Genomic DNA, 24705 nt, shown 5'->3' on the forward strand with positions numbered 1-24705 from the left:
TTAAGTTAAATTTGCTAGAATTAAATAAATAAATTAGCTGTTGTTGCTCAGTTGGTTCCCGTGCTTTGCTGTCAACTATAATTCATTTTATTGTCTAAACATTCTATTGTATTAATATAAATATCATTACCAGTGCAGGTTACATTCCATTCTACTAGTGTTGCAGGATGTTTCACTGAAAACAATTGTATTGGGCCCCCTGCAATGACCAAATGAATCACTACATGACAACTCTAGCATTGACTGACAAAAGCTTTTAAAACAGACAGCAGATGGCATTTTTGGAACAAAAAAAGAAAGAAAGTATTTTAAGAAAGAGAACGTCCACTTCTTTTGATAAAGTGAAATTGGTTCTGTCAAGGTCGTGCCAGTCTGTGTACATTAAAATCTTAGAAGCAGAGAAAAGATCAAAGACAATGTCAGTCTGTCTGTTGTCACTCCACTGTTCCATGGAGGACTTTGAGAGCTGACTCTCCGGGTCCACCTGTGTCTGCTGCCACTGATACTCCATATTCCAGTAGAGGCCCCTATTCGCCAGTCTGTGTGCAGCCCTGAGGTATTATACTGGCTTCCACTGAATCTCCAGCACCTGGGAGAGGAGACGGCAGGGGATGATTTCCCCTACAGAAGTCTCCATTCTCAAGTCTTCTTCAGCACAGACTCTTAAGATCTGTTCAAGGTTCACTCACAGTCTCTGTCTATCTACCCCACTCTCTCTTTCTTCCTGCCTCTCTCTTTATATATACCTCTCTCTCTCTCTCTCTCTGTCTTTCTTTCTCTCTCTCTGTCTCCCTCTCTCATGAAGGCTCCCAGATTTATTGTGTATGTCAGGTGTGTGTAGTGTGTGACTTTATCAAAGTGTTTATGTGTATGTGTTTCAGTCAGTATGACTATCTCTGTGTGTGTGTGTGTATGTGTGTGTGTGTGTGTGTGTGTGTGTGTGTGTGTGTGTGTGTGTGTGTGTGTGTTACTTTATGCCCTTTGCAGATAGGTGCTGTGAAGCATAGTATAGGAATTACTAAGCTTCGCAGCTGCTGTCACTCAAGGAATGATGGGAGACACAGCAAACTGCGCCAGGCATTTTAACTCCCATCCCCCCCCCCCCCCCCCCCACACACACACACACACACACCCCCATCTTGCTCTAAATTTTACCGGCTCACTATCTATCTTTTTTGTACTATCTCACTTCCTATAATGATTCCAAATGGGCAAGCAATAGCACAGGACCACAGCTTTCACACAGCAAGGAATGTTGTTAAAGGCTGAAAGCTAAAGCGTACATTTTGTACACTTTGTCCCCCCCCAAAAAAGCTGCGAAGCTCCACTGCATTACAGAGTGCCTGCTTCAGTATCCATGAGCGACGCACCAGCCAGCTTTCAACGCTGCGCAAAGTCAATTTAGCAGGGTTTCAGGATTTGTCTCGGCGAAGACACCACGTTGAGATCTAGCACCACGCTCCTCGCCAGGATGCAGTCAGCGCTCCAGTGACAGTTTTGCAATAATAAGGAGGAAACTCCCTACAAATGTGTCCCCACTCCTCCCTGTCTCTCTTCTGAAATTAATGACTGGAGTCAGTCGTCAAGTACCACACCAGTCCGTCTCCCCATATTTGTGGGGCGGCCTCATATGCCAGTGCCCTTGACGCCCATCCACCCATGCCCAATTTGGAGGAGGACTGTCGTGATATCACCTGTTGGGATTGTTTCATTCTTCCCTCCCACACACACACACACTCTCTCTCTCTCTCTCTCTCTCTCTCCCTCCCTCCCTCCTTACTTCTCTGTCCTTATCTGCTGAAGATGCGGTAAATTAACACTTCTTCCTGGAACAATGTGTCTCAGCACAATTAACACAGTTAACAGTTACAGCTGGAACAATTGTGTTTTCACACTTTAAAGCCTTAATGGCGTAAGATGAGGCAGGAAGCACCCTCTCATGTTGCAAGTCACAGCTGGGGGGGAGGAGGAGGAGACAGAGGGGAGCCATGCCGATGCTAATGATAATGAAGATGCTAATGCTGATTGTAATTACATGTGTGAGTTCTCCAGCAGGGCTAAAAAGTGCCCCATTTGTTTGTTGGCACCAGTGTTGTTGAATTGTGTGTGTGTGTGTGTGTGTGTGTGTGTGTGTGTGTGTGTGTGTGTGTGTGTGTGTGTGTTCGTTCTCGATTTTACTGATCCACCCTAGGTCACACTCCCACACCCCGTCCATTGTGCATTCAGTGCTCAGCGATAACTCAACACCAGGGGGTTAGTGGCAGCCTGATCACCAGGATCATTAGTGTCACGGTTTATAGAGCTACAGACGCTCCGTAATTAGGACCACACATTCAAGCGAATGGCTCCCTCTCTCGCCGTTTTCATTTTACCCCCCTCCTGCCCCGTCCACCCCCACCGCCCCGCTTGTAAACGTCCATCAGGCCCAGCTGCTGCCACCCATCCTGGGCTGAGACCATTGGGGATCGTGGTGCGTCCCACAGTGAACCCAGCCATGTTGCTGTGTGCGTGGATAGAGGCTCTCTCTCTTTATGGGGAATGAGACAGGGCCGCCTAAGACATCCACGCACCAGCATCTCCCCAGTTCCTTAAGTGGAAGCTGCAGCGCAGATGGAGAGGATGACTGCGCTGCAAAACATGACAACATTAGACTGATCTCACCACCCCCACACACACATAGACAACACATGCACACACACACCAATCTCACAGACAAACACAGACACTCTGACAGACATACACACACAAATAGCACGCACACACACTCTCTCTTTCTCTCTCACACACACACACAAACACACACACAGACATATACTCACAAATGCTCTCACACACGTTCCTATACACCTTACAGTATGTAGAGTGAACATACCCCCCCCATCTCCTCTCTTCTCCCCTGCTCAGCAGAGCTCCACTGGCAGCTCTTCAGCGAGGGTTGCTAGGGGCACTGACCCATCTAATTAATCCTAAGGGAATAAAAAAAAGAGAAGAAATATCCTCCAGTCTCTCTCTCTCTCTTTCTCTCTCTCTCTATGTCTCCGTCTTCAACCCCTCCACCCACTTCCACCCACACACATATAGACTCCCACAGTGGCTTCACTCCACCCAGGCCTAATGCAGTGCAACGGGTCGTCTCTCTTGAAAGCCGCCCTCAGCCGTACTTTCTGTCACGCCTGCAGGGGGAACCTTGTACCTCCGGCTGGTGCAGACCTTCACAGAGTGCCATCCTCCAATCAACACTTTGAAGTGTGTGCGTGCGTGTGTGTGTGTCTGTGTGCATGTGTGTGTGTGTGTGGTGTCAGGGACTCCCATTCCTCCTTCTATGTTCTACCCTCTTGCAGACTGGAGTTGATGTAGCCATGGCTGCTTAGGGTGGGGTGCGGAGCGGAGTCAGATAGCTCCCTGCCAGTGATCCATGTTTTATTTAGCTCCACTCCAGGATGGCACCCCTCCACCCCAACGCTGGTGACAAACGCACTACACCGTGTCTCGCTCAGCTTCGCAGCAGGCAAAAAATGCAAATGTTTCGCAGTAGCGCTACCTTCCCCAGCCACCATCTTCCTCAGTGACAACCCCCCTTTGAGACTGAATGGTTACTAACTGCACCCACTCATCTCCACTCCTTGACACTGTGGTCTTAATTGATGGCCAGGAGAGTGGGTCATTATTCTCTTTTATAAGTCGTAATATTTCAAGTGCGGGGTTTACGATAGCGAGGTGTCACAGCGTTGATTAGCTGTGGTATGTACCGGGAATCATCGTCTCATCAGCACAAAGGACATTTGCTGTACGCAGATAAAAAGGAGAAAGCTTCTAATCGGGCGTGTGTTTCTCATTCTCATTCAGATATCCGTGGGATTGAGGACTTCCTGGACCAGTCTTCGCAGCAGGGCATGGACGTGTCGCTGCAGAAGGTGGAGACGAACATCAACATGATGATCACCAGTATGTTCCGCACCATGCGGATGGAGGAGCTGCACCGCTACCGGGACACGCTGCGCCGCGCCGTGCTCTTTATGAGCCCCACCACCGCCAAGGCCTTCATCACCGAGGTGCAGATGCAGTACACACACACACACACACACACACACACACAAATGTACACACACAGACAAACAGGCACACACATACAAATATACACACACAGGCAAACAGACACACACGCACACACAGACAAAGAGACACACAGACATACACAGCTGCATGCATAGACACACATACGCACACACATGTGCGTGCTTACGCATACACACACTTGCATGCCAGTGCCTTACTGGCCTATGCTCACATACACACCCACACCCACACACACAGACACACACACACAGGCAGGCTGGACCTTGATGTGCCAAGTGCTGTTCTACTGCCAAGACTGAACTCTCACCAGACCTACAGCACATATATGTTAACATACATAGACAGACACACAAGCAGGCCATTATACACACATACACAGAGGTGTGTTTTGTGCCAAGTGGGGTTGTTTATGGCTCCTATCTCTGCCAAGGTTTTTGTTACACAGAACACAGTGCACACAAGCACACACACACACACACACACACACACACAAACACACACACACAAACACACACACACAAACACACACACACACACACACAAACACACAAACACACACACACACACACACACACACACACTCACTTAAACATGCAAGAAGAGGTCCAACACACACACACACACACACACTCACATGTATGACATGCCAAGTGGTGCTGTTCTTTACCCTCACCTTTGCCAAAGGCTATCATGGCAGAGGACACAGTATATGCAGACACACACACACACATTGATGCACCTACTGGGACATGCTGCAGTGCTGCCTTGCTGTTTGTGCGACTGTCTAACCACCGCCAAGGTTCATCACAAATGTACATAACAACACCTGTGATGGCACACCACTCACACACACACACACACACACACACACACACACACACACACACGCGCGCGCACACACACACACACACACACACACACACACACACACACACACACACACACACACTTCTACATGAATGCTAATGAGCAATTCTCAAACCATCCATTCATTTAAACCAGTCACTCACACCTGCCCACCTATCCCTGTTAACCTTCTTCATGGAGGCATGCTTCAGTTGAGCTCCATGATTTACTTTACTGTAATAACATTAGCTTGCACAGTTACATAAGTAGCTGATGTGCTAAATTAGATTACGTGTGTGTGTGTATGTGTGTGTGTGTGTGTTTTGTACATGCTGCTGTTTGGCTGGATTACATAGAACAGTTTTAGTCCCATATGTGCATCAGCAAAGAGCAGATGTGTCGTTTGCACTCACCAAAGCAGCTTGACTTTCCACATAAACAACTGAAGTTGCAACTAGATAAAACGTTTTTTTTTCCTCTGAGGTCCACATCACATTCATTCAATCCCGAGGTTAAAGTCGAGTTCATTTAATCCTGTCAAGTGTCGTAATGGAAAACACATTGAAGGGAGGAGCTTCAAGAATTTATTTCAAGACTGTAATTGATAACAATATCTTGGAATTATACCAAGGAATATTGCTTAATCTTGTGTGGAATTCTCATTTTCTTTTAATTAAAGATATCCACAGAAAAAGGCAATCAAAATCCAATTTTAGCCCAGCACGAAATGGGAGCAGTCCATCAAAGGGGAGTGATGCTGGCAGCGGGGGTGTCACAGCAGGGTCAGGATTGTGACCTTGGCTCTTGCTCCTCTTCCAGTCCTAAATCTCTCTCCTATCCAAGCAGCCTACAGACCGAAATATTACAGAGACGTGCCACACGCGCTAACTGTTTAGCCACTTAATACCGGTGGCTTTGATAAATGTAAATGCTATCGGGGAAGGCATTGTTTATTCATGAACTAGTCTGCAGTTTGTCCCTAATGACACTACAAGACTGGATGGCTTCGAATCGAAATGCCTGATGTTAACCTCAGCGTGTGTTTGAAAAATATGTGCGCCGCTCACAAACAATACTTTGCTCTAATGTGAGGGTAAACGAGAGTGAGTCGGAACGATGGCTAACTGGTTTTTTGTTCGTTTCTTCATCTGTTTTTTTCTCCTCTACAGACTCGTTGAGTCTACTCTCCCACACAGCAGGAAGGGCTATTAAACATCTGTCGGCTCTACGAGACAGTGAACGTGCAATCTCCTAGTGCCGCGTCAAAAACCCCACAAGTGTTTCAGACGGTGCGGGCAGAAACGCATAAAAATACGGCTTATTCGATTATCTGGGTTATTTAATCCTCTCATTTGCCTGCTGGTTGTCTGGAGTCTCGGTGGAGAATGGGTATAGGTAGTGGTTCTGTTCTGTCTGTTTACCTCATTACACTCAAGCAGGTTATGGATGGTGAACCATCAACTGCCATTTCTAATCCTTTTGTTGAGGCATTAGTGTTAGTTACTTGTGGTTAATGTGTTTTTAACGGTTTGAAGAGAACGTATCGGTATTTGTATAAATTGCAGTCTTTTCCTGTGTATTGGTCTTGGTCCATCACTATTTTGTCTCAAGTGTGTAATCATTTTGAGAAAAAGGAATACTCTTACTCTTTGAGGAGGAATTTGTCAAACAGAGATTTTTTCACAGTCCCGTTTCTTTCACAGCCTGAAATGAACTCTGCTGCCAGAGTCTTTTTTAATCATATTTTTTCAATTTCCAACACATGCCAGTGGTATTTAAATGCTGTGTCATATTTTCATTTGCTAAGTTAATTATGTGTTTCCTTCTCAAATATTCATCACTCTGCTGATACCACACTGCATCTTTTTAAAAAAAATTAGGAAAAGACACGCTGACGTTTTCTATTACCCGAAGGTTTCTTCCCAAAAGTGTTGACTCCTGAAGGCTTGTTTGCTCATGCATGAGTGGTTCAGTTTTAATAACATTGATAAACATCACAGCAGCAGTTTCAACAATTTAGGGATGTCGGAATGACATTTTATTGTTGTGATAAAATCATATTTATTTACCTTGGAGAGCACAAGCGAAGACACACTAATGAGTCTAGCTGTGTAGCTTATAGTTATTTTACCAAATCAAAGTTCTAGTAGAATATGAAATATATTATATAAAAAAAAAATATATATATATAAGTTCAGTGAAAGTTAAGTAAGCAATGGATTGTTTATACTGAACTCGCTTCTCAGTTTGAAGAGATGTGTGAATTCTGAGGGCATATCTCGTCTGCTGCTCAGATAGCTGTGTGCTCCTCAAGCTGTAGGTTTAGCGTTTAGTAAACGTTCTCAGTCAGAAGGTAAGTTGCTGGTAAGGGCAAACCCTGCATCTCATACATACAGATTTTTACAGCTCCTTTCCAATATTCCCCGTTTGCAGGTTATATTTAAAAGCATATGTTCTACAAATCAACCATGCTCTGTTAAGCGTTCAGTTGTTCAGAGCGAGGACAGCTGCAGCAAATCTCCAGAACTGGGAGTGATATGAGAGAGAGAGAGAGTTTGAGAGTGAGAGAGAATCATAGAGAGGTGGAGAGAAGGAAAGAGAAATTGAGTGATTGGACAGTCCACAAACGATTATTCAGTTATTCGTGGCTGGCCGTATGTCTACATTAAATGGAAAATAGCTGCACAATTCAAAACACTCTCTCAATGTTTCTGTTTCTTAATTTTATTAAATAATTTGACCATGATTCTATAATGTTGTTATTTTATCCTGAATTGGAAAGATAAGGCCTACCTCACTCCACAATTAAATACCAAAGTATATTTACACACATTTACAACATAATCATTTGAGGTGTTGCTTCCCATGTTGTCTCACAAGTTCCCATGAACAGAATAACCGAATAGGGAGACTAGTATTGGAATAGTAAGGCTGCAAATGGTTATCCAGATATTCGATTATCAGTATACTCCCCTAGAGATAAAGAGTGATTGGTGATAGAGAGATAGAGGCCGAGGAAGAATCGCCAGTGACTACCAGCAGCACAGAGGCAGGCTGTCGTAGCGGGCAAGAGAAGCCTGTAGGAAGAGTGGAGCGAGGGTCTGGGGTGAGCAGATAGTGAGATGTTGCCGCAGCGCTGGAAGTGAAGTGGAGTGTAACGCAAACAGCATTTCTGTGTGGCCGCCGCGTCTGTAAAAGCCACCCCATCGAGGGTGAAACACGCCTACAGCCATGACTCTGTCAGAGATTTGCCAGGAGCCAGTGGAGAGACTGGCAGAAGTGTTGGCATCATATGAGCAGAAATTATACATGATAAAATGTAGGACAAGATACACATAAAAACACATACACACACACACACATAAGTATTGTATGCAACATACATATACACATATATAGGCTTTATACTACAGGAAAAAAATTGAACAAAAAATCAAAAGAGTAGAAAGAGGTCGAAGCAGTTCAAGTGCAATACTGAGGTTGACTGGATGTGTCAGTCTGATGTCTCTCTGCAGCTGTCCTTACATAGGTTCTCCTCTTTCTTGGTAAAATGAATATACATAATTTGTGTGGGTGGTGACGGTTGGGCAGTTGTGTGTTGCTGGTAGGTGGTGTTTTTTTAGGTGCTGTCGAGGCAGACACTTCTGTTTCTCATCAGGCCACCTTTCTGTCTGTGAATCAGAGCTGCCCGCCTTGACAGCCAGCCAGGCAGGCTGGTCACTTCAGCTCAAGGTAACCACGTGTGTGACTGATGGCACTGTCTGTGTGCTCACCTTCCGCAGCAAACCACCTCCTCCCTCACCCCACACCGTGCCCCTCTCACTCTCCTCCTCTCATCTTCTCTCTCACCTCTGCCCCGCTCCCACGAGTCCCACTCAGAGTCCTCACACAACTCGCTCTCTCTCCATCTCTCTCTCTTTCTCAATTTCTCTCTCTCTCTTTTTATTTCTTTCTTTCTCTCCATCTCTGCCTTGTCCTTTTCATTCCCCTCCAAGGTTAGAGTGGCAGAGTCCAAGACAAACACAGCAGGGTGAGCACCTCATCAGTGACGCCCGGCTCCCTGAGAGATGTGAGACCAACAGAAAAATACCAGCAGATGGAGCAGAGTGGTCATTGTGTGTGTGTGTGTGTGTGTGTGTGTATGGGTGGGTGCATGTGTGTGTGTGTGTGTGTGTGTGTGTGTGTGTGTGTGTGTTTGTGTGTGTGTGTGTGTGTTGGGTAGGTAGATCAGTGCATAATTATCAGAAACGACACTGACCAGTGAGTCACCTGGAGCATGAGGTTATATAATGACTTTTGAGGTCGAGTTCTTAAGAGGCGACTCGCCTCGCTCACTTGTGGAAATGTGACAGGGCCTTTGTGCCTCTGAACACAGAGACAGTGAATCGAAGCAACAGAGCATGTCTGACCACGTAACGAAGAGGGTGCCAATTTTGTATGTTTTTATTTTGAGTAGTCAAGTTGTGCTTTAAATTTTATACATGCACGGTGCCTGTGAGTGGAGTGGCAGTAAGGGAAGGTGACAGTTGAGCACTGAGTGCAGTTTAATCCCCTGTCTGCTGATTGGCACGCGCTCCAGGAAACTTTTCTGCTGCTCAAACAAATTCTACTGCATGACGGGGCAAGGGAAACTGCAGGTCTTTTCTTTTTAGTTGGGACATGGCATATTGGAGATGGTTTTTCTTTAGTTTCTTTGCTTCAGGTTCACTATTCTTACCCCCACATAGTGGGAGAAGCTTCTCTAGTGAAAGTGGAGGAAGAGGAACTGTCATATGTCTCTCAGAAAGATACACAAACAAGGTTATGATGTCACCTCCTTGGTTGTCTGTGAATTTTCTCACAGACATCGCCTACCGCTCTCATTCAAGTAGTTGTCGTGTTGTCATTTGTCAGCGAACATGGTGCTATCTCCACATCACATGCGTTCCACATGCATACACCCCACCCCGCTCAGAGCCTCAGCGTCATCCATCTACTGAATGCTCCACAGATCGATCAGAGACTGTGGTAACAACACACACACACACACAAACACACACACAGACACACACACACACAAACACACACACACACACACACAAACTCACACACACACACACACACACACACACACACACACACACACACACACACACACCAGCGTCTCGAGCCCACAAGATGTAATAGTTGCAGCCCACAACCCTGCCACAACAGGCCACTGCCTTGGCGACAAGTTGGGCATTACGTGAATAATAAGCGTGCTCTTTGCACTTTTGTCTGTTTTCAATTACAAATTCCACTCCACCCTCATCATTGGCTTCTTTTTTTCAATTCAAACCAATCTTTTCAGGATGCAAAAAAAAAAGCATTTTTTGTTTATATGCTGACGTACACAGACAAAAGCCTCAGTGAGAGCTGATTTTATGTTATGGGCGCAGAGAGAGAATTGAGGGGAGAAAAAAAGTCTTTGGCAAATGGACAATAAAATGTACAGTGGCTTTTAGATTAGAGGCAGCCATCGGATGAAGAATGGAACTGCACTGGGTGCTATTTTGAAATGTTTTTTTGTGTCTCTCCCCATTCATGCACTTCACTTAAATGGAACTTCAGCGTGTAAGATGTATTGAATGTGAAATTGGAAATGTCTTGCGGGAAGGGAGTGGTTGACCAGAGTAAGTGCTCTTTGCATGGTAACTGCATTAATTCCTGTTACTTGGGCTGCCTTGATACAGATTGAAACACTGGCTCTTTCTGCAACTCTGCTGGTAGTGGAGAGAATGCATTTTTGCACGTACAATCATGACTTTTTGGACCCATAGGTTTTTTTTAACGAAAAACTGCAACTGTAACTGCAATACCTATTCTATTTTTCTTGTATGCTTCTTCAGCTTCTTATAAAAGATCAGAATGCTACTCTTCTTTTGTGTTTGCATGGGACTTGATGTTTGTGGGTGTCTTGTTATCAGTGTAAAATGCACTGTGTGTTCACTTTGATATCTGGCATCTGAAGATCAATTCAATCAGAACATCTATTTGCTTCTAAAAATGGTAGTGCAAGTAAGTGTTAAATGTACAGTGTCCTGTTTTGAGGCGAGTGAGAGCCTGGAAACCTCTTTTTGATGGGTTTTATGATTGCGTGTGTGTACATGTGAGTTTTTTCTGTGTGTGTTTGAGTGTGAGAGACATATACCCATGTAGCATTTTGAATGTGCGTGCGTGTGTGTTTGAGTACGTGTGCACAAGTGTGCATGTATGTGTGTTTGTACACGCACATGCATTTATTCATTATTATTTTTCAAATTCCTCCTGTAGCCTGGGCTTGTGAATAGTGACACAGACATGGCGTTGGCAGATAAGACTCACAGTGTGTGTGGATTACGCCACTAATCCTCTCCCAGTGCGCTCCTCTGTTACGCATGCACAGAGACTCTGGCAGGGTCACACACCAGGTCACACCGACACTGCCATCAGCCCACAACTCAGAGGACTGCGGCTTGCGGACGTGAACAGGGCACATCGCCGCGCAGCCCCAGGGTTGACAATGCTGGCAGAAGCGGATTTCAGAGATACGACAGCGAGGAGAAGCTTCGTCACGCTTTCTGGGTTAGGGTTAGAGGATGATGCAGAGTTTGAAAGCTTTTTTTTTTTGTCTGATAACCTGCAACGTGTAGCATAGAGGAAGACAGTGGAACTCTCAGTAAGACAACTGATAAGAGAAGAACTTAGCCAGTGGCTACCAGTGCAAGCATGCAAGAATTATATCTCGTCTGCCTATGCAGTAGAGATACGGGTTGACACTGTGACACATGGCAGAGCAGGTGGAAAAGGTCCACACCCTTGCTGCACCCATAATGTGTAGAATGTCTCACTTATTTTACCCCATGGTTCAAGGGCTGTGCTAACAAAGAGCACCCTTATCCTCACTCATAATGTAAAGCGTTACAGTTTGGTCTAGGGACAAAAGCCAGGGTTGATAAGTCAGCGGTGTCCAGTAGAGCAGTACGCATTATGGTAAATAAGCAAACTACGCCATATGTTGCCGTAAGTGCTTGGCCGTGGCAGTACGCTTAGTGCCGCTAATGAACGGAAAGGCTGAGCAGCATAAAGCAGCGTAAGTGTTATGGTACACGTCTCGAAGATGTCTTAGCACAGCCGAAGGTCAGCTTCATGCCCACAAAAGCCAATTTCACAGTAGAGAGGAGCTGACACAATGGAGCAGAGGTCAGCCTTTTAATTCAGTGCAGTAGGGACTTCCAGATATTGAGAAGGCACTGCTGGATAGCAGGGAAGGGGCTGGACTTGCCGAAGGGCACAAATGCACCAAAAGGCTGTGAAATCCGGCCAAAAGAACAGAGAAAGAACTGGAGCTGTAAAAATATCTGTCAATGTTTTAATTGTTTATCAAAGAGGAGCAGACTTTTTTTTTTTTGTCAGCATTCTGAAATCCAGCCTTAAAGGGTTTGTTGTCAGATCTAATATGGAACGACCATCATCATCACCACAAGCATTGCAGTGATAGATGAGAGGGATTTCCTTGTGCAGATCAAACGGCCAATACCCCAGTGGTTTACGCCTCTGCCTCTGGCCTTCCCCCATCACCAAGACTTGCCTCAGGGGCAGCTCTGTACAAATCGCCTGTTATTATGCTCCATGCTGTATGGAAGCGTGCAGAAGTGGTTGGGGGGGTGGAGATCATGGCAGAGGCCAAGGGAAACTGACCAGTGACAAGACTGCTGTGTCAGCTACATCGCTTGAACAACTTGAGAGACTTTGTCACGTCCTTCTGTCCAAAGACGAAAGAGATCAATACATGCCTGGAACATGGGTTTGGGTCCAGAGCAGCACGAGAGCAGGGCTGTTCTGCTTGCTTGAGCTTGTGCTTGTGCTTGTGCTTGTGCTTGCCCTTGGGGGCGCTGAGCTGCTCCCACTGTCTTTATGGCGCCGGTAAATCAGTGACGCATTACAGGCGCTATATTGGCCCAATTAGACTGGCAGTTTGAGGGTAATTATGATGTAGGATTACGATGCATGCCGCATAAACCCCTGTGCCCGTGAAGAACATGGGCACGAGTGTCAGTCAGCCAGAAAGCCTGTACTCACACCTGCACGCAGCACACACATACAGAGAAGATATCGACCCACAGGAAGCATGCACATTCACTCACATAAGCATAAATGTACCACATACAAGATAACATAAACACACACGCATAGATACAAAACAGCATACACAACACATTCAAATAGTAAGTGTTATTCTTAGATGCATACAGACAGACAGCATAAAGCTACAGTAACAATAAACACACATACACACACAAACGCACACAGATATAAACGTCCTTCTGTGTGTAGCTGGTGGCATGGCTGCTCCGTCAGGTCTAGGCTCGGGGACGGTGAGATGATGTGATTGGGCACGTCGCCTCCTCTCATGCACTCCACTGCCCCTCAGCTTAAAGACACAGCCAAAGAGGTTTCCATGGGGATGGCTGGCACACAGGAGACGGCACTGCAGTGGTCCGCTAAATGTCCACCACTGTATGGCAGATGAAAGGGTACTGACTGCAGGAGTTAGTATTTGTAACAGTGGAGTTTGGTTGAAAGGTTTCCAAACTGTGGTACCAAAGGTGTGAATGTGAATTACACTTCATTGTTTGTGTCTGTGTGTCTGTGTGTGTGTGTGTTTGCATGTGTGTGTGTGTGTGTGTGTGTGTGTGTGTTTGCATGTGTGTGTGTGTGTGTGTGTGTATGTGTGCATGTGAATTACATGTGTATATGTGTGTTAGTGACTGGGTGCTTACTGAGGGGCTGCTTTAGGAGACATTGCACCACGACACCCAACTCGGTTGCATGATACATCTTGTGTGTTTATCGCAGCGTGTAGAGAGGAAGTGCTCAAACGGTGTGTGTGACGGTCCGTCTCCTGACAGTCCCACACACAGAGAGGATGAATTAAACATGATGGAGGGTACACCGTGAGTGAGGTGGCTGACATTAAACCAAAATGGCAAATGTGACACCCGGCAGTTATGATGTATTAAAGTGCTCACGCTCGAAAAAGTGTGAGCTAAATACATAACGTGCCGTAGAGGCATGTTCCCGCTCTATGCAAAAAAACATTACCTCGCCCAGAGTCTCAGAGCAGGAGATGAAGGGACATGGATGGTTTCTCACGAGTGAGTTTAAGGAGTAGTTGTGTGAGTTTCTCTGTCAGGTTTGCCACTCCATGGTACGTGAACACTGTCATGGAGTTGGATTGTTCATTGTCTAGTTCTGCGCTTCTCAACAGTTCACGTTTTACTTATTTTTTTCAAACTTGGAAACTGCTGCTACGGAACTGACCGAAGAAGCCACAATATATTTTTGGCCAAAAAAACTATGATGACTCAAGGCCACACGCACTGCAGTATAAAGGCCTACACTCTAGCATGGCGGTGGCCCCTCTGTTGTTTTGTCGCTGGCTTTTCATTATGAGTCACTTTAATTGGACCACCTCACTGTTTGATGGACAAAAAAACAAGGCATGTGTGTGCTTGCCAGTGCTAAGTGTGCAGAGAGAGAGAGAGCACGAGAGAGAGAAAGCTAGAGCGGGAGGCTTTGAACTGGGAGCCATGCCACTGGAGAGAAAACCCAAGCGGTCCGTGTCACAGAGCCCATTCCATTTTGATCATCCCCATCTCCAGCGGTATAATCATTATGCTCAAGCTCCTCTCCTTAGTGCCGGGGGATCAGAGAGGTGGAACATGCAGGATAATAACAGTCATCATTGACAGGCTGCATCACACTAAAGGACATCACCAGCACCATGTAATTTAATAAAAACACCTCGTCCTGTTTTGAAACGTGACGACAGGGATCCATTATGGTATTTTTTTCCAGTTCTCCAAAGAGACACGCTTCTTTTCCAATACGTCAGGTATACGGTGGACGGTGGACTCCAACCCCTTAATATGCAATATTAAAAATAACAGCTAGCAATCAGAACCACTCATGTTGATTTTATTGTATTTTTAAATCAAGCGTTAAGCATAATTATTTCTGTCCAAAAGACCCCGTACTTACTGAGTATACTCCCACGGCCAACACCCTCTGACAAAGTTGGACTTCCTGACAGAACCCATTGTCTCAATCTTTTCTATGTATCTATCTAATGACCCATAATGGATGCGGGTTGGGGAGAAAGAGAGAGGAGGGAAGGGGGAGTAGAGGGGAATGTCAGTCGAGATCTCAATTCCCACGCCCCCGTAAATCGTCAGAGGACGGCAGATTTACAGGTGACATGACAGGGCACGAGGAAGCGGAGGAGCGGGGTTGTGGGTGTGCTTTGATCTGCCGAGCATAAAGGCCTCACCTGGAGCCCCCCTGTCTGTCAGGCTGAGGACGTGCCCGCCTTCCAAAGCTCTGCACTTAAGTGCCAGTCTCCTCCGGCAATAGCAGATAAAAAATAGCAGGGGAAAAAATCATAAAACTGCAAAAATTAAAAATTAAAATAACGATTCCAATCACACCCTGGTCTTAAGCTCGAGTTTTGCAAGATAAAAATATCAAATCTGGAGAAAGAAAGAAAAGCATTTCTACCCCCGCCCCCCCCCCCCCCCCCCCCCCCCGCTTGGTAATGTCTATTAGAAAAGGAATGGAAGTTGATTTGAAAAATAAAAACACAAGATTCTGTTCTGAGGTAATGGCAAACACAGCTTGCTTTGGCCTTTGCTGCGCCAATGTTGTTTACCACATCCTCATCCTGCCCGTTTTTCTGGATCCTGCATCCAGCTCTGAGCCTAAGCACTGGGAGTGTCTGTGTGGCAGCTCTGAGTCAGCTGCCAGAATCAATACTTTTCTCCTTGGCCATGGACAGCACACATTTGCAGCAAAACTTTAATCTGGGATTCACAAAAGAACTCACATCCCTGGCCGGTGCTGCCATTTGGGGAGTGCTTAGGAGGGAGGATTTTTTTATTTTTCTTTCACAGTTACTTTATTTTGTATAGCCTCTTCCCCTTTCCTCCCTGAATATATTTAAGGAGGCTTGTGTTCTAGTCAACAACTCTGTGCTAACAACCTTGAACTCCTCTTTTCACTTGGCAGCCCCAAAAGCCCCAGAGCCCAGAGTCTTCTGATAGAATTTGGCCCTTTCGCTAATTAAGCAGGAACATCTGCCCTTGGACACTGTGGTTAGAGCAAACGGGGGCAGGAGTTACGTTACAAGGTCATTGGCTAGTGTGTGTGTGTGTGTGTGTGTGTGTGTGTGTGTCCTTGTACAATCCCCCCTCTCCTCTGTGGTCCTCTGTGAACGCCCGTCGTCAAAGTGTCACCCCCCATTTGTCCTTGCGGTGTTGATAACGTCCCTTCTCCCATCCCACCCACGCAGCTGTGAGCGATAGTGCTGCTCACTCACTATGCATAACGCAACGCAATGCATCCGTGTCTACCGAACACCACCGTATACATCACAGAGAAGCAAAAGATCATGGAGACGAGTAATCGCGTGATGGGTTCACTGGCTGTGTCAGGCCCAGACTGAATGTGTCCACTCACATGGGCGAAACAGTTTTTTTTAACATGCACAAGGCCAGGAAGAAGAATAGGAAAGGCAAGATGAGAGAGGGAAGGAAAGAGAAAGATGAGAGAAGAAACAAAGAGAGAGCAACTACTTCAACAGCCCCCACCAACCCCAACCCCCACGACCACCTTTCTCTCCTTCCCTTCCCTTCCCTTCTTCCATTGTTTCTTCAATCAAACTCTCCCAGCCATGTTCCGAGTGACAGGGTGCTTTATGCGACTTGTCTGCGATGTAATTATTAAGTTTTATTGGCTCTTTGTGGAAGATTAAAACACTATTAGCGCAGCGCCGTCATACTCTCCAGCTGTTGCGTTTGTTTATGACCCGAGTGTTTTATGACGCCCGCTGTAGTCACCTACACAATTACGCCTAATGAAATACAGTGCCGGCACAGTGAGCAGGAGTAACAGCAGTGCGCCGGCGGTTAGGCCTGCCTACATATGTACTCACCGAAAGAAAAGAACAGAACAGAAAAAAAGGTGCTGTGCATGAATGTGGGACAGGTCCATGTTTCTGGGCCTCACTGTGTAAAGACTTTTTGGCATATCTAGATGTTTTTTTAATACTTACTGCTCATATTGATTCATCAAATTAAATGTGTTTCCCTCTCTTTTTCCTTTTGTGCCCTTTCTTTGTCTATCTATCTGTCTGTCTGCCTCCCCCCCCCCCCCCCCCCCTCTCTCTTTCTCTCCCCCAGGTTGTGGAGACTAACCTGGTTGCATTTGACTGCCACTGGATCATCATCAATGAGGTTGGTATTCCGAAAGACCTTGGCGAAGAGCGTAGATGAAAGTGCCCCAATGCATTAGGACGATTGGAATTACTTCAGCCTGTTACTTTTACTCATGGCATAAAGAGAATGACGGCTAAGGTTTCTAGTGACAATTCAATATTTCCACCGGAGGAAAAAATAAAAAAGAATCCATAGCATGATTCTGATCCTAAGTGAAGTGAGTGTTGGGAGTTCTAATTAGCTATCACCTGTGTGCATGTGTGAGGGAATGGAGAGGATAGATCTCATGCTGTGCCTCCCCACCCCCACCCCAGGGCTCAATGTGGCCAATGTCTGTTCACGGAATATGACTGTCTCTGGCATTTGTGGTGGAAAATGAAAAAGTCGCTTGCGGAAATTAAAAACGGGGAGGGAGGGGAGGTTGCAGGGCTGCGGAGTGGTCAGGTGTGATGGGGGATGACAGGTCTGTTGATGCTGAGGCTTATTTCCATACTTTCTACTCAGCTTCCGATGAGCAATTGCGTTACAAGGGGGCTTTTGTGCTTTTACTCTGCTCTCCAGCTCAACGCGAAGGGTTCATAAGGAGAGAAGCCATTTTCTTTTGTATTTGCTCAGATGTTGGAAAATATAGATTGCCTCGAAATGTCTCTAAACATATTTCTCCAGGAATTTGCCCTGTTAACATTATGACTTTTGTGACGTTTTTCCTCAGGTAGAAAAACAAATTGGCACTTGACATTATCCTGACTTCAAGTACTGATGTCACTTAAGGGGCCCTAACTTGACAGAAGTGTAAACAATCCCAGAAGTGGAACCCAAAATTAGGCACTTGCCCCAAAGGCTGATATTTATGTCACTCTAATTTTGTCTGTCAAAAAAATGTCAGGGCTTTGGCGTATGTCAACTGGAAATGTTGCCTGGGTGTGCTTATTTGTAGGTTAAAGCAGTTGTTCCTGTTGAGTCACTTAGTAAAATTCGCTCTTGGAAGTCCTTGATTGTGCCACTATAGTTGGTATTCTTTGCAGGATCTAATTAGTTTTTTTGAAAAATGACTATGAAATTGCCTTTGTTATATCTGGTGTCTCTGCCAAATGTCCATGTCATTGTTAATTGCTTGATGTCTCAGTGGATAACTATTTTCAGGCAAATCAGGACATTATTTGGGTTTAAATTGCAAAGAGACTCACTTACTCCCTGAACTTGCTGGAGACACAGTTTTATGGACTTTGCCCTCCAGAGTAAGGAGAATGATGTGTTGATGACAGTCAGTGACAATCCCCATGTCACAACTGAAAAGTCTAAATGTAGAGAGCGAGAAAGAGAGCGAGAGAGAGGGAGGGAGAGAAAGCAAGAGGAAGAGAGAGAGAGAGAGAGCTGCCAAGTGCAGTGGGCCTGGCTGTTTTTAATGCCTACCTTGGCCAGGGACGTCCCGTGTCCGATCTGATCTCGTCAGTCGCTCCCCTCCCAGCGCTAGGCCAGAGTGGGAAAAGATGACTGCCGGCTAAAATTAGCAATGATTCCACCTAAGTTGCACAAGGACACCCAAGCACGCGCACATGCATATGTCCCAACACTCTCACTCTGCCCTTCCCCTCGCTCTCTCTCTCTCTCTCTCTCTGTCTCTCTCCCTCCCTCCCTCCCTCTCTCCTTCCATGCACACTACAGCAGTATAAGGCCTCATGTTCTTTATGATGTAAGGATAATGAAACAGTAAATTACAAACACCAATTTGTTTTACAATTGAATGAGTGATGTCATACCAATTCATGTGTCTCTGCATGTGTACGTGTCTGCGTGTAAATGCATACTCTCACATACACAGAAGGGTGTGTGGTTCTCTGTGTTAGTTCACACGTGTAAATCCACGTGGGTTATGGGTGCGTGCATGTATGCTCTATCTCTCTAAGTAATGTATGTGAATTCACATGAAAAGAGTACATGGGTGTGAACCTGCCTCCCTGTTCAGACACACCAACACTGTTAAAAATGAAGATGTATACTCACAGTGTGCATGATAGCCATAGCTATATAAAGCCTATGTAAAAAGGGTTGACGGGTTTAAACCTTTAATAGAGCCGTTGTTGACTGTAAACGACTCACAGTGCCTGTGTAGCATATGAACACCAGTGTCTCCTAAATGGCTAACTCTAATGTGAGTGTGTGTGTGTGTGAATGTGCTCGATACTGTAGGAGATCTCTGACCTGGAGGTGCAGGAGCTGGTGATGAAGTCCATTGGGCGCCTGACCCTGGTGCGGCAGACCTTCCCTATGCCCCAGAACACCACACAGCGCTGCGTGCGCAGCAACCACCGCATCAACACATCTCTGTGCGACCCCAAAGACCCCAGGGCTCAGACACTGGAGGTACGTATACCAGCGCACGCGCGCGTGCGCGCGCACACACACACACACACACACACACACACACACACACACACACAAATGACACAACAGATAATATGTATTCAGTTCATACAGAGGCTGTGCATAAATACATCCACAAAAACCAAGACGAATAAACATATTTAAACACACACACACACACACACACACACACACTTCCTCCTAAATTAGAATTCTTAATTTGTTTAATTTGTCCTATTTTCACTTTTTTACGGGATATTGGTCATGCCTAGGAGTGTGTTGTTTAATGTTTACTTTAACTCAGAAAATGTTTTCTTGTTTGCTTTTCGCATCAGAATGTAATGAAATGTGAACATGGCACAAAAAAAGTTCATAATTTGTATTCTGCCCTGGGTGAAGATGTCAGACGTACAATCATAATTGTAAAGCATGTTAAATAAGAACCCCAAGAAGAAGTAAAGCTAAAGTGAAAACACTTGGACAATCTAATTCAAATTTGACGCCATCCGCAATAACGTCTGGACCCATAGTACCCTCTGGGGAATGAGTTAAAAGTAATGTGAAATGCCATCAGAAGAGGTGCAGATTCTTAAAAAAATTAGATCTCCCTGTTAATTTGTTTATGTCACTCAGGCAAGTGCGTATGTCGGAAACACATTAAAAAATCACTTTTCTACAGGAACACACATAAACTTGAGTGCTGAGAGGAGAGCAAGCCGCTGGGCTGCTGTATTCTCCACATCAGTGATTTTGCAAGAATATGCAGTTTTCATTTACGGTGCGAGGATGATATAAAGTAATGCAGCGAAAACTAAAACACAGAACATTTTTTGTATATCGTGGGAGTGATCAGTTATCAGAATTTCAATCAATAATTCACATCACGCACTAAATTAGGAGGCATGGCTTGGGAAGCCCCATTGGTGTGCCATTTTCCATGCAATGAAGAAACCTCTGGATGCGTTCTCTCTCTGGTTCCTCTCTTTATCCAGACCGATTTGGGACAGAGAGAATGCTGCCCTTTAAGTCGGTGAACCTTTGGGCTGGTAACTTACTATTATTCCTGACTGGCCGCCTTGATTATAGAATTAAGGTTTTAGTGCCATGCAATTTGCATTTCATCATGAAAATGAATGGAACTAGAAAAGAGCATTTTAATACTATTCATTGCAGTAGTCATGTCTATTTCATGTGGTCTATTTCATTGCGCTCATTTTTTAAATTAATGCAAAAGTAATAAATAAATTACCTATAATGAAGCCATATTATATCATACTTTACTGCTTTGAATTGAAAGCTGTAAGGAATATGTCATATTCTGAGACTAAGGGGCCGTGATTTTGTGAGGACATTCTGCTTTTGTGCACACAAACAAGTTGGCTGGTTACATTTTCTGAAGGTAATATGTAGTAAGAAGGAACTAGGCCAATGAAGCAGCACGTAAGTCTTTCTAATAGCCTCAGAAGACTTAGGGAAACATATTGATGAGATGTAGTGAATAAATAAGCATGAATTAATAAGCATATTACACAAAACACACAACTGCTTTTGAGCATGGTGCCATTAAAGCAGGTGGTTCTAGTTGTGTGGGGACGTGTGAAGGGTGGCGTTTGGTGCTGGGAGATATGAGGCTACCTCTACTCTGGTGCTAGGGGGCCGGTGTCTGTGTTTAGCGGCAGGGTGAATGGTGCATTTAGGCCAGTCTTGTTTGACAGTGTGGAAGCAGAACAGCTCAGTGATCAGGAGAGGAGCCCAGAAGAAGCCCAATTTCACACAGCGATGGAGCGCATCATCTGAGCTAGCCTGACCACTCTTTCCCTTGCGCTTTCTCTCCTTCTCTTTTCACACTCTCTCTGTCTATCTATTTCTGTTTCTCCATACCTCTCTCCACTTGCTCTACCCCCCCTCTCTCTGTTTCTCTTTTTCTGTATCTCTCTTTACTCTCTATACCACCCCTCTATCTCTCTCTTTCTCTCTCCCCATCCCCCTTACTTTAACCCTCTGTCTCCCTCTGCCTCTTCTCATTCTCTTTTCCTCCTGTCTCCATTTCCTTTCATCCCCCTTCTCGCTGTTTCCCGGAGGACCACTGATCACTCGTCTTCCCCGGGGAGGCAGTCTTAGTTGCACCACTCTGTCGACTTGCCCAGTGGATTTCCATGATCAGACGCAATGTCGTCCTTCTTTGTTTAACCCCTTACTTTCTGTTCCCCCATCACTAGCACTGTTCCATGCCACACACACACACATACACACACTCCCTTCTGACTGGAGGATGATTCGCTCCAGTGACCAAGTCCTTCCTCTCTGTCCTTTGATACTGCTAGGAGAAGTAAAACTGCAAATCAACCCCCACACTGTCGATTCAGTGGCTCCGTGGTACAGACTAGCTGAAGAGACAGTCGGACAGAGCAGAGACTGTGTCTGTAAATATATGCCTGCTTGTTTTGCTCTTCCGAAGCAGAAAAGAGAACAGAAAAACACACACTGAACACTAGGAAATAAATTGTGCTGTTGCCCTGTTGTCAAGAGGATTCCCTGTCCAGGATCTTTCTCTGGGTCACTGGTCTTTTATTCTGTCGGTGAATGACTCTCTGTGGAGCAGTTAGGGCTGTGGTGTGTTTATCATGTTTGTGAATACAAACACCTCAGCTGTTGTACAGCCAGGATATATACAGTATAAAGTGTCTCTCCTCGTCCCTTGACACCTTTTAAGAAGTAATCCTTTGATGTGACCCAACGGAATAGAGCTCGACTTGCATGTGCTCCCTCTGCTTAGCTGCTAGGTGGTTTTGCTTTTGCTATCTTTTACACTTGCACCTTAGTGCATTTAGTTCCCTTTCCACTTCGCTCATGGTAACTGGCTCTGTCACCACCACCACTCACACGCTCAGGCATTATCACCTTTACAGCACATGCACTTGTGGATTGGACTTTTCACCCGTAAGGGTGTCACCGAACACATACACACATGGTAATTGCAGGATTTTTGCATGGGCAAGAACAGAGAACCCCCCTACCTCCCCAAACACACACACAGCCACAGCCGGGGAAGTGTCAAAGCAGAGATGCAGCGGCTTTATGAGTGTCACTGGAGATAAAGCGCCCCGTGTCGGGAGGGCCAGGCAGTCGTTTGTCATCCCAGTTAGGACAGTGCAGTGCGTGCGTGGCGGCATTCAATATTGTTTCGGGCGCGCAAGAGCATTGCGGGTTAATAAACAACGGGAAACCTAATGGCCACTCCACTCTATTTATTACATTCTCATTAAAATGGAGACAACACTTCGGCTAAATCACGGAGCGATCGATCAGCGCTGAATTAACTTTCACTCCCGCCGCCACCACCACGGCACGGCCACTGCGGCACGGCACAGGCTGGAGGGGGTGAGAAAACACCACGTTGTTGAAATAAAAAATGTGTCAAAAGAACAACCACGCCAATGATTGGGGTCGACAGGTTTCTTTTCTTTCTTTCCCGCATGAACCTCAGTGAAGAACACAAGAAGAAACAGTTCCTTATGATTGCTAGTTAAAGCATCATGAGTAGTTTTTTTTCTTGCATGCTCTTTTGGGAGCCAGAGGCTTGTGTAAACAGCGTGGAGGCATATTATTTACAGTGTGAAAAAAAGAAAGTAAAGAAAGAATCCGGAGGTGCACGCCCAGTGCAAGCTGTCATAATATTTCAGCCCTTTGTGATCGTGATCATAGGCCTCCTGTTTCCTCACCTTGTCACAGCGGTTGCTAACTGTCGAGTGATAGTCGAGGGCGAATGAGCACAGAACCAGTGGAATGTGAGAAACACATATACAGTATACGCACACACTCACACATGTGCATGTATGTGTGTGCGAATATATCTGCGCATCGGGCGGGCTAAGGTATAAAACATTCTTACATTCTGATTAATGGTGGATGGGTTGTGGCTGGGTGAAATAATACATCATTGATGAGAAAACTATTTATTACATTCTCTAAAATGTGAACATATTTTAAGCTATTTGTCCTAAGCAGCAATGGAGGCAAAAAAGATCTGAAAATCTTTTTTAAAAGGATTTTTTAAACAAAATAAACAAGAAAAGTGGTGTGTGGTATTAGTGATACAGTGAAATCCTTAACAGTGACGAGTCAAGTACTGGGTGTGTCATAAACAATGTTCCTGTTGCCATTTTACCCCCCAAAAATTACTTTTATTTATTTTAAACCAGCCTTATTCAGTGTAATATATTACCATATCATCACGCTTACATACATACCACTGGTAAATAAAGGTATCAGAACCACTCCGAGCATCTCTCACACACACACACACACACACACACACACACACACACTTACACATATGCACAGAAAAAAGGGAGACGTGATATATGTAAATCGTGACTCTTGAGAGACACGTACTTGATTTCCTTTCTTCCCGGACTAGTCGGAAAAGTACATTTCTCTTGATCTCTCTTCCCACTGCCCTGTCTCCTACCTCACCTCCCAACCTCATGTCTTTCTTTCCTTCTCTCTCCCCTCTCTCTTGTTTTTGTTGTGTGGGCAGATCACAAACCGCTACATCTATGACACGGTGCTGCTGCTGGCCAACACCTTCCACAGGAAGCTGGAGGACCGGAAATGGCACAGCATGGCTAGCCTCAGCTGCATTCGCAAGGGCACCAAACCCTGGCAGGGTGGCCGCCCCATGCTGGAGGCTATCAAGAAGGTGAGTGTGTATGTCTATGCGTGTGTATGTTGATATGTGTGGTGTGTATGTATGGGCAATATCATGCATAGAGTATCACATGCTATGTGTTCAAATCAGGTGTTCAAATAAGAGCCTTATAGCATGAAGCCAAAACAGCCCAACTCAAAAGCGGTGTACATCAGCAAAATAAATAGTGCTTCTCAATGCTATATTTTGAACGCAGTTGTGTAGATTCTTGTTAGATCCTCCTGGAATACACATGCTAATTCAGTGTGCATTAATGTAATGATGAGGGTGCTCACAGATAATCAATGTAGCGTTGGAGGTGTGACGAAACCTATTATAGTTCTTGTACCCAATTATTTCTGTACATGCTGTTGCTTTTGATGCACCCTTGGTGGTAGAGTGTAGAGTGAGAATTTGTATGTGCAGCATATACAGTGTGTTCTGTATTATCATGCT

General features: G+C 45.3%; 1 protein-coding gene across 1 annotated transcript in view; it reads left to right on the top strand.

Moving 5' to 3' along the window:
• The window catches only part of grid2 (glutamate receptor, ionotropic, delta 2), a gene marked incomplete at both ends in the record, with an annotated part of 276437 nt that overhangs the window by 153329 nt on the left and 98403 nt on the right, over positions 1 to 24705 (top strand). Inside the window, 4 exons of the mRNA XM_080852173.1 lie at positions 3847 to 4052; positions 17160 to 17213; positions 19386 to 19559; positions 24100 to 24261. Of these exons, the coding sequence (XP_080708299.1) occupies positions 3847 to 4052; positions 17160 to 17213; positions 19386 to 19559; positions 24100 to 24261 (596 nt within the window). The remainder of the gene's footprint in view (positions 1 to 3846; positions 4053 to 17159; positions 17214 to 19385; positions 19560 to 24099; positions 24262 to 24705) is intronic.

The sequence above is a fragment of the Sprattus sprattus genome, assembly GCF_963457725.1.
Source record: "Sprattus sprattus genome assembly, chromosome: 15".
NCBI lineage: Eukaryota > Metazoa > Chordata > Actinopteri > Clupeiformes > Clupeidae > Sprattus > Sprattus sprattus.